General features: G+C 32.8%; 1 protein-coding gene across 6 annotated transcripts in view; it reads right to left on the bottom strand.

Annotated features, from left to right (window-relative positions):
• Window positions 1-15,634, bottom strand: part of USP25 (ubiquitin specific peptidase 25) — a 137,948-nt gene that overhangs the window by 8,073 nt on the left and 114,241 nt on the right. For all 6 annotated transcript variants that reach the window (XM_021070825.1, XM_021070823.1, XM_021070822.1 and 3 more), the window contains 3 exons: window positions 7,133-7,311; window positions 5,258-5,336; window positions 1,144-1,223 (listed from right to left, as the gene is read on the bottom strand). In XM_021070825.1, coding sequence (XP_020926484.1) covers window positions 1,144-1,223; window positions 5,258-5,336; window positions 7,133-7,311 — 338 coding nt within the window. The remainder of the gene's footprint in view (window positions 1-1,143; window positions 1,224-5,257; window positions 5,337-7,132; window positions 7,312-15,634) is intronic.

The raw sequence follows: 15,634 nt of genomic DNA, 5'->3' as shown, positions 1-15,634 counted from the left end.
TTATTTTTTACTTTTGTGTGTTAATTTTTAAGATTTTGATAAGTGTAAAAATGATGACACTGTGCAATGTCCAACAGAACTTTCTGCAATAATGGAAGTGGTACATCTGTGCTGGCCAAAAGAGTAGCCACTAGCCACAGGTGGCTAGTGAACATTTGAAATGTGGCTAGTGACTGAGGAACTGAATTTTTAGACTGAAATTTTAAATTAATTTCAATTTAAATTGTCACATGTGGCTCGCAGCTCGCGGCCACCATGCTGGACGGTAATAGCTGACGCTGCCATTTAAAAAAAAAAAATAGCATTATTACCTCAATGCAAGTTTCTTATACTTTACACTATAAAAAAGAAAAGAAAAAAAAAGAAACACCCCTTTTACTTGGCTGCAATATTATGGTATATTTAAAAAAAATAAAATATAGCACTTAAAAATTCACTGGTCAAGTAAATTAAAGTTAAAGCATGTAAATTAAGCAATATGTGGTTAATAAGTAAATGCATATCAGTGAATAATTTATAATGGTCAACAAGTCAATATCCTTTCTTCTCAATAACAATAATTATAATTGAATAAGCAGAGATCCCTTTAAAATCATCTGTAATTGGTAGGAAAAGTAATCTAGAATATTTGTAGTCACAGTATTTAGAAGACAAGTGTTCAGTTTTCTACAGGTATATTTTTTTATAGTACCTGAAGTTCAGAACAAAGAGACAGATTAGAAACACAATCTATAATCTGAAGTCAAGATTAAACTCAGAAAGAATAGGAAAAAGTCTAATGACTAGAAGGCGGAGGCTGGAGAATGAATCAAAGGATTCCATTTGCTGGACTACCAGTATCTTGGTCCCCAGCAAACTTCTAGGCTTCAATCTAATTCTAACTGCAGTGTTTGAGTTGATAAAAATAATGACAATAATGCCAACTTTACAGGTTTAATTTAAAATGGAAATATACTGTACGTGGGGTACACAGGCACTCTGTATTAACTTTGCAATTTCTCTGTAAATCTAAGACTTTTAAAATAAAAAGTTTAGTGAAAATACATATTGCAAATAAACCCTTTCTATAGATGAGATCACATCTGAATAGAATTTAGTACAAATATTAGGCTTTCCTTTTCATGCGTGTCCATTGTGCCTTACCTTTCTCTTTGAAAATTTTCCAGCCCAATTATGAGATACATGGTTGTTTCCCTAAATTTCCTATAATCCTGATGCCACTCCTGTAGGTGAAAGAAAATATTGTAAGATATAAAACTACAATGAAAACTGCTTATAAATACATTGTTCTGACAACTATTTAAAATAGAAGCAAAGAGTTTGAAATTAAAGATTAAACTAGATCAGATCAAGACTTTAACTTTGGACATACAAAACTACTTATAAGTATAGTAACAAACATAAAAAGTACTAGACATTGATAAGAAATTAAATAAATGGTTTCATTTGAAGATAACAGAAATACAAAGGCAGGATAATCAGAGTTTTCTCTCAAAAATTCTTCAATGTGAAAGTTTATTGTTAAGATAGTATTATAGATCACTGGGGTACAAAATATCTTTTTAAGTTAAGTATTTTAATTTTTTTCCGGCTATCTACCCAGGAGTAGAACTGCTGAATTATATAGTAGTTCTATTTTCATATTTTTGAGAAATTTCCATACTTTATCAGTGGAAGAGGGAAAGGCAAAGGGGCACAATAGGGGTACAAGATTAGCAAATATAACCTACTAGGTTTAAAGTAGGCAATAAGGATATACTGTATAGCACAGGGAATTATATTCACTATCTTATAATAACTGTTAATGAAGTATATAATGTGTAAACACACTGAATCACTATGCTGTACACCTGAAACTAACATATTGTAAAGCAACAATATTTCAAATTAAAAAATATTATTATAGATCTATATCCCACTGAAGGTGGAAGGTAAATGAAGCTAATTACTCTAAGATGAAGCAAAGCTTGAAGACTGTTATTTGAAGTAGAATTTTAAGGAACTGTAAGAAAAATAAACATGTAATATCATAATAAACTTATTTAATCCTTTAATTTTTCCATTTTTGTACTGCATTCTAAATGTGCATTTTACATTTCATAGCCCCTCTCTCCAAATGGATGCATTTCACAGCTCCCCTAAAAACCTCCTACAAATACTGGGTGTGTAATACGACTACAATTCAAAATTGACAACCTATAACTCTAGGAAGCAATTAAAAATAAGGATTTTTTCCTTAACTTTCTTAATAAAAACCAAATCAGGGAAAACCATAAAATTCAAAACAGGACTAACCTAAAAGACACAGTGGTGATAAAAGTGTGAAAGCTTTTTAAATACATTAGTATAAGCAAATGAAAGAAAGAAACATATAGACCAGTTATTGGCCAACTATATTCTCCTTGAATATAAATCATTTTAATTTTTAATTTTAAAAGGCATAATTTTCTTACCTTTAGATCTTAATAACAAAATTGGTCTTGCAAATATAAAGTTAGCTTTCCTGACGAAAGTATTTAAATTGCCAATCTATAGTCACTAGAATTGCCTTAGAAGTTGTAAGTAAATTTTCATTTTAAAAGGCTGGATAGTCAATGTTTTAGAGGCTTTGGAGGCTATGTAGTCTTTGTTTAGTTACTCAACTCTGTAGTTGCACTGTGAAAGCACTATGTAAACAGATGCTTGTATTCCAATAAATCTTTATTTATAAAAGCAGGTGGTGAGCTAGATTTGATCTGCAGGCCAATGTTCCCTGATGTGTGACTTGGAGCAAGACAAAGATATCTGGGATATACAGAATCCAAACACCTGTGCTGAAAAAACACCTATACAATTTAATGGCTCTGCGGTTAGAAAAAAATATGAGAAGTTTTTAGAATAAAAATGTGATGAGTCTAGTCTGAGGAAGCAAACTTGTCAAGCGACTATAGAATCAAATCACCATCGAAAATCAGGTCCCACGTAACCTGAATTTTGGAAAACGTAGAGTTAGCAATCAATTTGCTTGCTTTCTCTGGCATGTATTGTGTGTCCATTTATTTGTGGCTATGTTCCTAGATTTTCTATTCTGTTTTAATCAGTTACCTATTCTTATGCTAATATTAGTAAAGCATAAAGGTTAAGATACTGTATCTTTTTATTTATTTATTTTGTTTTCTCTTTATGGCTGCACCTCTGGCAGGTGGAAGTTCCCAGGCCAAGGGTTGAATCAGAGCCACAGCTGCTAGACACAACACTGGATCTGAGGTGCATCTGGGACCTAAGCCATAGCCTGCAGCAATGCTGGATCCTTAACCCACTCAGCCAGGCCACGGATCAGACCTGCATCCTCACAGAGACAATGTTGGGTCCTTGACCCGATGAGACAACAGGAACTCAAGACAGTATGTCTTGATTTCAAGTGGGGAAAAAAACAAAACAAAAGAAAAAAACCTTCCTACCTGTTCTTCCTCAAGAATGTTATGGCTAGAGTGTGCTCTCCAGTTCCATAAAATTTTTGACTCAGCTTATCAAGCTGCATACAACAACTTGCTAGAAATTTAAGAGAAACTGCACTGCACCAACAAATGAACTGACATCTTCACAATACTCAGTTTTACAAACATGATACATATATCCATTTATTTAGGTCTTCTGGAATGTCTCCTAAAGTCATGCACATTTTTTGTTAAATTTACTTCTAGGTACTCCATAGTTTTTGACACTATTGAAAATGGTGACATTCTTCAAAATTTCTATTTGATTATTTGTTACTGGCATAAGGAATAAAACTGGCATTTGACATAGATTTACATGTCACAAAGCTCTTATTATCTTTATCTCAGATAAACCTATCTGTAGATTTTGTTTGTATTTTCTAGGTATACAATCTGCAAGTAATGCTAAGTTTGTTTCTTCTTTTCCAATCATTTACTTTTTTTAGGGCCACGCATGTAGCATACGTAAGTTCCCAGGCTAGGGGTTGAATCAGAGCTGCAGCTGCTGTTCTATGTCACAGCCACAGCAATGCAGGATCTAAGCCACTTCTGTGACCTACAACACAGCTCATCGCAATGCCAGATCCTTAACCCACTGAGCAGGGCCAGGGATTGAACCCACATCCTCATGGATACTAGTTGGGTTCATTACCACTGAACAACAACGAGAACTCCCAATCATTTACTTTTTGCTTTATTTTTGTTGCCTTACTCCCCTGCTTGAACTTCCAGTACAATTCTGAATAAAGGTGGTGATGGCAGACACACCTGTCTTTTTCCTGGTCACAAAAGGAAAGCTTTCAGTATTCATATTTCTGTATGATATTTGTTGTAGTTTTGTTTATTTTTGTTTTTCAGGACACTTTTTAGCAGATTAAATTAGTTATCTTGTATTCCAGGTTAGTGAGTGTTTTGATGATAAAAAAAGAGTGTTTTCTATATCTATCTGTTAATGTGAATTACACTAATTGTTTAAGGGAATCTAAAGTAATTAAGTTTATAAATGAGACCAAACATTAAGCAAAGACACTCATGTAAATTAGTTAAAATTTATGAGATTTACACATTTTTAAAAACATAATAAAGTCAAATTTAAAAAGTTTAAAAAAATACCAGGTGCCTGAATTGGTAACTAAAACAACCATTCATTTTAAAACCAAAGTTACACAAAGACAATTTTGTGCACGAAAATTACCACAAGCTGTGCTCATGTGTGTGCCCCCTCACACACACAGCACATCCAATAATGATGAATATACATGGCATACAATGATTAAAACAAATTTCTAACTTTTCCCCAATGCAAAGAAAAAATACAGCATAGCTTGAGTGCATTTAAGAATGTACGTTCTGGGAATTCCTGTCGGGCGCAGTGGTTAACGAATCCAACTAGGAACCATGAGGTTTCGGGTTCGGTCCCTGCCCTTCCTCAGTGGGTTAACGATCCGGTGTTGCCGTGAGCTGTGGTGTAGGTTGCAGATGTGGCTTGGATCCCGCATTGCTGTGGCTCTGGCGTAGGCCAGCGGCTACAGCTCCGATTCGACCCCTAGCTTGGGAACCTCCATATGCCGTGGGAGCGGCCCAAAGAATTAGCAAAAAGATAAAACAAACAAACAAACAAACAAACAAAGAATGTACGTTCTGTTAACCAAGTTGTTAACATTAAGCTATGGAAACTTTAGGCAGGTTACTGCATCCCTCTACGCCACATTTTCTCACATACTTAGCTGTGCTGAAATGAAAGACTAGTGAACTAAAGAATTCCTCAAAAGGTACATTACCTCATATTCCTCCAAGTTTACTTCTTCAGGTTTTATCATTTCAATTTTGGCTTGAGCAACTTTCATTATGTTGTGACACCTTCAAATAAAAGAAATGTATTCCTAAATCAAAAGCAAAATCCATAAAACCTAATAAATCTGTGTTACCAAAACCAAGCTACCCAACACACATGAAAATAAAATCCACCGTCACTGAGAAACAGTTTTTTGAGGAAACAACTTCCAAATAATTTAAGTGAAAAATGTGCTTTTTGAACAATGTTGAATAGTTACAAAGTATATAAAGAAGAATCAATAATTCTAGTTCACAAGTACCATGTTATATTTTTCATGTGGCTTTCAAATTATATTCTATTAATAAAAATGGAATACATAAAAAATGAAAATTTTGTATAATGTGTATATATATCAAGAAAGCTCAAGAGACACAAAGTCTTATTTCCCCTCAAATGGTATTATTCATAAAATAGTAAAAAAGAATCCAAAACCTGTCTATCATTTCAGGTAGGAATGAAATCATTCCACTAAATTTTATGATCAGAATCACTGCTAAAGAAATCTCCCCAAAATGTATTTAGTTACCAGACATCTTAATCTGTACTTTTAAGCACAAGAGAAATTTTATCAAATCAAACTGACTACTTGTAGTCACCAGAGCAAGTAGCAGCAAAGGACTGAAGTCACTATGAGTACTCTATAAATATCTTGCCCAAATTCAACAGTAAATATTCATTAGAACATAGTACATCAACAGCCCAGAAAATCAGGGTCATAATCAGTCATATTTCTGAGCTCCTCAGTCATTTGTAACAAAAAGGGGTGCCAGTACTATTACTGGTAAAAGTAGTAATAGCCAACACTCACTGACCATTTACTGTCTACTGGGTATTGTTAAAAACCACCTATGTACTATTTCACTTAGTTATAAACTTCACATCACACATATGGTAAGACAGAAATTAATTCTAGATGCTTAGTTTTTCCTCATATTCTCCTCTATTTTTAATTCAGTATTTTTGAGACATTCATGAAAGGATAAGCATTTATTTTAGAATCAAAAGTCATATACAATGAATTCCGAGATGGTATAAATGTTTCTATATTCTAAAATAACTTTCCAATACTTTGGATCTTTACCTCAGGCCTAAAATTTTTTAAATAATATTCATTCTAATTATATTAAATTTTAATTTTAACACTAGTAAACAGCTTTATAGGAGGCTCTAAGAGAAAACATCTTTTGGTAAACCGAAATTAACCATTCTAAACTTTCTCTTTACATCAGAAAATGTTCAATTATTTTATTTGTACATATGATTACTTTTTTCCCATGATTCTCAAACAACGGTGATTTTTGCTCCCTCAAGGGATATGTGGTAGTATCTGGAGATATGCTGGGTTGTTACCACTTGCGGGGTACTATTGGCATTGGGTGGGTAAAGAGCAGGAGCACGGCTAAATATCCTACAAGTTATAGGACAGTCCCCTCAAAAACAAAGCATTATTTGGCCCAAAGTACCCACAGTGTAGAGGCTGAGAAATTCTCTATTTCCCTAAAATATAAAGTCCCAAGAGGGCAGTGACTACATTATGTTCTTCTGTGTATCTTTATGTTGCTTAACTCAGTACCGTGGTTCACAATGAAAATGTACTGAAATGAAGTTATTTTTAGATCAAACATTTAAAGGTCATGATTATAAATCCCATATAAATTACAAAGCCACTGTTCAAATTAAGTGAAGTCAAGTTTTGTGCTGTATTTATTGAAATATGTCTGTGTATGTCTAAAGTAAGCATTCAAAAATTGCGTTAGACGCTATAAAAGACAAGGACAATTTGAGCATACGAATAAGATACTTGACATTTTCAAATTACCTTTCATCGAAACTCAAATTTCTATCTGCAAATTGTTCTAGCAATGTTTTCTCAATGATTTTCTTTGGTGCCTGATTCTGGATAAAGTAGACCACTACATGATGCAAACGATAGTCTGTTTCTGGTGGGGTGTCTTCTTGAGCCAATTTAACCAACCTTGAATATTCCAACTTAATTGCCTAGAAAATACAACAAAATGCCAATTTTGGTTAATTATATTAAAATTCTTCAATTATAACTTAATTACCCTTACATTCAAATATGCTTTTTTCCTTTTAAAGTATTACAAACAAGGTAGTAGTACATCTAAGAATATTGTCCCATGTTCCACAGTTTAAATACATCTAAGCTTAATATATAATTTTGTAAAACTTATCAATCAGAGCCTGGTCAAAATCTATTTTGATGCATTATAAGACTGGGATACTAGGTTTATCTCCTATCCTATGTTTTCTAATATCAGTTTGATGTATACCTCTAATACCTCAAATTCTAGGATTAAAATACAGTTCCCTAGAATACCCATTATCAGAAAGAAAATGGCTGGCTCTTGAATGCATAATATCACCACAATTAACTTTTAGCTGTAGAGCTCACAAATAGATGAAAAAGTAAGTCTTTAAAATTTACCATAAGTTTTGATTATATCAAAAATGTTTGAACCGTATCAGTGTAATCATTAATAATGAAAATTATCACTATTACTACCTTAATGCTTGAATTTACTTTTTCTTTACAAATAGAAACACCTCAGAACTCACAACCAGTATTATAATGGGAAATAATAAATACTAATGCATGTTTCTGCACATAAGCAAATTGAAAAACATTAGCTCATGTAGGAACTATAAATGTTTGCTCATATAGTGTATATTCCAAATACTGTTGTGTGTAAGAAGTCCAGGTAATTAAAGATAATATTTTAAAAATATTGACTTACATGAGACACATCTAAATTCTAGCTCTATTACCCAGAAAACATTTGAGGTAATGTGCAAAATATACTACAAAAAGACAATTCTATGGGAGAGAATTTTGTTTTGTTTTGTTTTTGTTTTTTTGTTTTTAGCTATACCCATAGCATGTAGAAGTTCCCGGGCCAGGGAACGAACCTATGCCATGTCAGTGACCTGAGTGTGCAGTGACAATGCCAGGTCCTTAACCCACTGCATACAAGGGAATTCCCACCTTTTTTCTTTTTTTTTTGAATGAATGCTTCTTAAGCAATTCTTGGCCATCCAGGTACTACTATCTAGGTAGTTGTATTTTATAGAAGTGAGAAATAAACTGAAAAACATTAAATGAAACATTCTAGTTGTATATTCTCATACTTCATTAAAGGGAGATGCTGGTGACATAGTGGTTACAGTTTCCGTGTTGTCAGTGCTGTGGCTCAGGTTCAATCATCGGCCCAGGAACTTCTGCATGCTGTGTGGTGCAGCCAAAAAAGGGCGGGGCTGCTATGAGTCCTATATAGCTTAGCATTATAAATAGGACAATCATTTCAATTTTATTTGGGACATCAGGTCAGTCTAAAGTCTTACTGCTGTGGTTTAAAATAGCCATGAAAATTAACTATATTTTGTCATGTAAGACTATCATGGCTCACTTTACTTCATTATTTGCCTATTAACTCTTTAAAAGTTCTCATTTACCAATTTGAAAAAAGGCGCATGGTCATTTAATAATTGAACTATACTGAATTTGAGAATATAGTCCCATAACTTTCTTCCTTATTATGGCTCTTAGACAATGACTGCTATAAACTATTAGAAGGTTTTTTAATATTTAAATATCTGACATCATGCTTTTGGCCAAAATTCGAATGACCAAAATAAAATAAATTTATCTCTTAATATTACAGGTTTAGACCGAAGAAACTGTAACACTAAATGGTTATCCGTTCTCCCATCTGCATTCAAAATGGAGGCTGCATTTTATTTTTTTTAATAAAAGCAGGTAGATTTCTACTAGAGAGCTGAAACAAACATCCTCTTTTACTCTAAGATTATGCTTAATTTCTTGATTTTGCTCTCTGTTAAGATTTTCCTAGTTTTAATGAGTAAATGCCAAAGTCACAATCTACAGGTATTTTACTAAACCAGTAGAGGTAGAAAGGCGCTTCTAAATTTCTAGGAGCAATGTTTTAAACACAAAACACCACATTTTATCAGCATAAATTACCAGCTATTTCTTTTTTTTTTTATGAACTTCCTTCTTAAGTTTTCTTGACTTTTAAAATATACTGCAACCAGACATATATTTATTCCAACTGTGTTCCATGCTGATATATTTAGGACTGCTCTACACAATCATTAAACTTTCACACGGTCCCATGAATGAGACCCCATGTTACCTATTTGGTCTTATTTTCTGTTATCTTTCACATAGGCAGCCTCAGCTCCCCACAGACGCGTGTCTTTGTTTCTTTAAGTTCCTACATGCATGGCATCCTTGATCACTCACCATCTAGCCACACAGGACCCATTCAATGAGACTAGTCGAAGTCTCTCTCTTTTGAAATGTTATTCCAAATGACTTCTACTTAAACTTTTTTCTACTTTGCTAAATCATATAATAAAAATAGTCTATATTTGTAACTTCTTATAGACCATTTTGATTTAAGTATCTGTATATATTAGAAAACATCAAATATATAAACATGCAGTATATTCTGGAGGCAGTAAGATCTGGGGGAAAATCAGCTAAAGTGAAATTTAGAAAGCTAGATACATCATTTTATTTTCAAAATTGTTTATTTTAAAAACTGATAGTATACTAAGAGATGAAGAAAATCTACTTCAACTTCCAGAGGATCAGAATCATACAGGCTATATTCATACAGGCTATATAATTAAAAATAAAGATAATTCCCAAACTAAACACTTAGACTTTAAAAATACTGTCCTAAATTATTCTTGAAACAAAGGAATAAAGATCATATTAATATTGGGAATAGGAGATATCAAAATTTAAAGGACACAGCCAGACTGGTAGTCAAAGGAAAATTCCAACTTAGGTACACAGAATAAAATTTTAATAAGCTACAAAAAGAAAACAAATCAAAGTAAAGTAGAATAAAATAACATGGCAAGTGGACACAGACCACCAAAAGCTTTTCTTTCTAAAGAGCTCAATGGAAGACCAAAAATTGGGAGAACAGAACACCAGAAATAAGGTGATAAAACCAAAAATACAGGAAAAAGTTTTAAAATTTATGGAAGAATAATGCATATAACTTTAGGCCAATAAACTATAACATCTTTATTAAATGGATGATTATCCAGGAAGATAAAAGTTACCAGAATTACTTTAAGAGGATGAAAAAGTGAACAGATCCAGCAGAACTACAGATAACTGAAAAGATTTGTACCCAATAAAGGAATTAGGCCCATTTTGTTTTAAGGCTGTGCTGTTATGTAAATCTTCAAAGACCAGATGATTTCTATGCTATCTAAACTGCTCCAGAGCCTGAAAAAGGTGAAAAGCCTCCTTAATGATTATATAAAACTAATATAATCTGAATATCAAAAATTGACAAATATCAGAAAGAGCATATGTCAATTTTGTCTATGAATGTAGATGCCAAGACCCATACCCATTTTTAATAAATTACCTTGTGTACATAAAGAATACACAGGAACAGATATTGTTTATAGTGATTTAAAAAAGAGATAAATGCTAAAACCTTCACTTTCCAAGGATTAAGGAGAAATCTACTCAGCATCTCAAATAGATGCATTAAAAAATACCTAAATTCTAACACTTATAAGTTTAAAAGAAAACTTAACTGTAAATTTAAGAAAGTGTTTAAAAATTTATGAAGTCTATAAAAAAATCAGTACTATACAACCTAATTAAAAATAAAACACTAGAAACATTCGCATTAAACTCAGGAACTAAACAAAGGCATTTACTACTATTTTTTTTTTAATATTTAACTATTTCTGAAATGTCTGGGCAACATAATAAAGCCAAAAATGAAATAAGTATAATGAAAATTTATCCCAAGATAATTGTTGGGAGTCAGTTAACTGAAATAACCAAGAGAATCAACTGAAACATTATTAGAATACATAAAAGGTTCAATAATGTAATTGGAGGAGTTTCCATGCAGCACAATGGTGCTGTCATTGGTGGTGGCCTGGGTCGCTGCTGTAGCATGGGTTCAATCCCAGGCCTGGGGTTTTCCACATGTTGTGGGTGGGCCACCTCCTCATTCTCCCCAAAATAAGGTAGCCGGATACAATGTAAATACATAAAATTAATTTTTCCCACTACCTATCCCACTAATAATTTGGCTTTTTAAAAGTGAAAATAAGTAACTTGATTCATAGAAACAAATAATTTTTAAATAACCAAAGACTAAATTTAAAAAGAAAGTATAAGACTACTATGAAGTAAAATTATAAAGCCATACTACAGGACATAACAGAGGAGCAAGAAAGTGAAGAGGCGTACCATGTTCCTTCTGAGAAGACTTAAAATACTAAAAAATATAATTACGCACTTCACTGTAATGTAATATATAATATAATGCAAATACAATCACATTCTGAATGGATTTGGGGAGGCAGGTAGCAACTGGTTCTAAAACTTACTAAAAATGAAAAAATGGAACTTGCTAACTTTCCATTTATAAATGAAAAAAATGAAAAGGCGTTTCTCCTACAAAATATCAAAATACATTACAAAGGTCCATTTGCAATGGGCCATTTGTAATAAAAAGGTGTAATGTTCAAAACCAGAAATTGATCAAGGAACAGACAGACCCAAAGAGACTCTTATAAATGGGATTCAATATATATAAAGACAGTATTTTAAGTCAGTGTACAAAGACTGCATTAGTCAAAATGTTGTTAGTATTATATGTTTGGACTATTTGAATACTTCTCTATTTGGAGAAAACCAAAATCCTATATTCAGAAATTTAAAAAAATTATGTACTACAATTAAAGAGCTACATAATTTTGCAAGTGATCATAAAGCCTCAAATCCACAAAGTACTGCTATATAAGATTAAAAACATTTTGTATGGTTAAGACACCAAAAACAAATTTAAATATAAATGCAAACCACAAAATAGAATTTGCAAATTATAGATCAATCAAATTTCTTATCAGAGAGGTCCCCTTTTGGCTCAGTGGAAATGAATCTGACTAGTAAGCATGAGCTTGTGGGTTCACTCCCTGTTCTCACTCAGTGGGCTAAGAATGTGGCATTGCTATGAGCTGTGGTGTAGGTTGCAGGGGGGTCTTGGATCCTATGTTGCTATGGCAGTGGTGTAGGCTGCCAACTGCAGCTCTGATTCGACCCCTAGCCTGGGAACCTCCATAATATGCCAGGTGTGGCCCTAAAAAGAAAAAAAAAAAAGTTCTCAGCAGATCAAATCTCATTTAACTTAAAAAAATACATTATCAAAATGTGCAAAGATGGATTGGCATTTAACGTTAGAAACACCAACTGCAAAAAAATTGTTTTTGATAATGTTGTAAGATAGAAGAAATCATTTTTTTAAAAAGCCTTTCCCCTCAATTTAGAATAAACTAGGCATTAAAAAGAAAGAGAATTAAAACTATACTATATCTGATATAGGGAACATAGGAAGAGAGAAGAAACCATCATATTAGATTCTGTACTGTATATATGTTTTGTGATTTAATACTGAATGTTGGTAATGATTAGAATCTTTTGCTAAGTAAACGTAGAACAATCAAACAAGGCAATTTCAGTAAAAGGAACCAAAATGTCTGTCAAAAGATCTACAACCAAAAACTGGGCTAGGTTCATACGTCCTTCTTTTTTGGGGGGAGGGGGTCTTTTTTTTTTTCTTACCTCCCTTTTACAGCCACACTTGAGGCATGTGGAAGTTCCCTGTCCAGGGGTTGAATAAGAGCTGCAGCTGGGGACAATGCCACAGCCATGGGCAACATGAGATCCTTAACCCACTGAGTGAGGGCAGGGATCGAACCTGCATCCTCACAGAGACAACATCAGGTGCTTAACCTACGAGCCACAATGGGAATTCCTAGGCTTATATGGTTTTATGAGTTCTAATTTACTTTTACGGATCGGTTAGTTTCTATGTAAACTAGAGTAAAAGAAAAATTGGAGAGATCTTAAATTCATTTACTAAATTAATTTCATACATGACATTAAACCTGAAGACAGGTCCCAAATAAAAACATAGAACAATTTTTTAAATATAGAATGCAGAAAGCCCAAATAAAATGTTAGTGAGATAAACAGAGTATTTTGAATTAATAAAAGTTTATTAAGAAAAGTGATTTAACAAAATATTAAAAAAAATTATAATACCGTGGATTGAAGACTTTTTATATAGCAATGAAACTCCAGAATCCAGAAAGGAGGATAAAGGTAGTATAAATAGCACAGTATTTTTAAAACTTCTTTATGGAAAAAGGTACCATAAACTAATTTGAATATAAATGGCAGAGGGGAAAAAATGTAGGACGTATATCCATATAGAAGGTAATATGTAATAAATCAGAGTACATCGATATCATGGAATACTAAATGCAGTAGGTTTAGGTAATGTGGTAGTATATGTCTTAATTTTAAGAATGCCCACAATAGGATGGAACTAGAAACTCTCATACTAAAGTGAAGTCAGAAAGACAAATACCATATAATCACCAATGTCTGGAATCTAATATATGGCACAAATAAACCTATATACAGAAAAGAAACAAATTCTTAGACATAGAGAAATGTGATTGCCAAGGGGGGAGGGGAGGGAGTGGGATGGACTGAAGAATTTGGGGTTAGTAGATGCAAACTACTACATTTGGAGTGGATAAGCAATGAGATCCTACCATGTAGAACAGGAAACTACATCTAATCACTTGTGGTGGAACATGATGTGAGAAAAAGAATGCATATATATGTACAACTGGGTCACTTTGCTGACAACAGAAACTGACAGAACACTGCAAAATCAATTCTAACAAAAATTTTTTTAAAAAGAATGCCCACAATATATTTCTAAGTGATGTAAATTATAAAATAAAATAATAAAAAGTTAAAAAATTTCTCTCTGTACACATGTCTGTTAAAAGAAAACAAAATTTACGCAAATGTTGGAAATGGTTACAACAGGGCAGTAGCAGAGACAATCATTATTAGTTTAAAGACATCTCTATATTACTAAATGATTGCATTCTGTATATATTACTTTTGTTATTTATATGACAAAATTACTGAAATTATGTATTAGCAGCTAGAACTTTCCAAATGCTAGCCATTTACCTATTGCAAAAATATACTTTAATAATTATAAACACCTGATGTTTTCACATATATTTCTCAATTACAGATGGATAAAAACATACACAAATATAAACTTCAGAGATTTTCTACTGTATCAAAATTAGAGAATAAATCAAAAAAGATGAACATACGAGATATAGAAAATATGCAAATGATAAGAGGCAAAGGGCATCTGCAAGGTGATGGTGAAAGGAGATCTCAAGATATCAGTTATATACCAGGAGTAAAGGAAAACCAATGCAGACTGGAGCAGGTCATAAAGCTTCAGAATGGACTTCACAAGAAGAATGAAACTGACAAACAACAGAGCAAAAAACTAAGCAAAACAAAACAACTAATAAAAAAGCAAAATAAAACAACTAATTCCAAGGAAAATAAAAGCTGAGGGGAAAAAAGTGAAAGTAATAAAGTTTATGACTTAGTTCAATCCTGAGTAACACACACAGAAATCGTAATATAAGCTGAGAATTCTGATTTAATCAGCTAACAAGATTTTTACACACATACATATGAGTGTGTATACATGACGAGGGAGGGATGAAAACTGTATGTGTCAGTGTCTGTATATCGGGCAGAAGAAAGAGGGCTTATCATTAACATCCCATGTAGGAAATTCAACAGGGAATGTGTAAACTAAGAATCACAAAAACATAAGCATTCTACTTAAAGATACGGAATTAATGCCAAAAGGGTTTGATGAAATGACTGAGAGCTGCTACCACAGTTTGGGGGGTTGGTGCAGTGGGGATGACATGATGTGGCTATTTTTGTCTGTAGTATTTTAAAGTTGCCTCTTTAAAATATATGCAGGTATTAATTTAGTAAAAGTTAAGTTTTCAGTTCAAAATGATGATACCCAACTTGATAAAAAATAACAACGGTGCAATAAATGACAGATAACTCTTCCACAAGAAATCGATGAAAACTTGAGAAGAGGTATCTTCAGTGGTTTTTATGAAAAGAAAATAACTGTAGACTACCTGGGAATATGGGTAAGTTTTTAAACATAAAAGTTTTGTTTTGTTTTAGATAAGAATATTTTTTTCAGCCTCTCTCACAGGAACTACATAGAGTGAACAATTCATCCTAGGAACAGTTTACCAGAAATTCAACAGTTTAGACTTGAAGTCCTGTATTCCAGAAAACTCTTCAGTGCCAGCATACCAGGATGAGTGGTCACTCTAATGGTAACCAGTTCAAAAGTGTTTATTG

Source organism: Sus scrofa, chromosome 13 (assembly GCF_000003025.6).
Source record: "Sus scrofa isolate TJ Tabasco breed Duroc chromosome 13, Sscrofa11.1, whole genome shotgun sequence".
NCBI classification, from domain to species: Eukaryota; Metazoa; Chordata; class Mammalia; order Artiodactyla; family Suidae; genus Sus; species Sus scrofa.
This window is presented reverse-complemented; position numbering and strand designations above follow the sequence as displayed.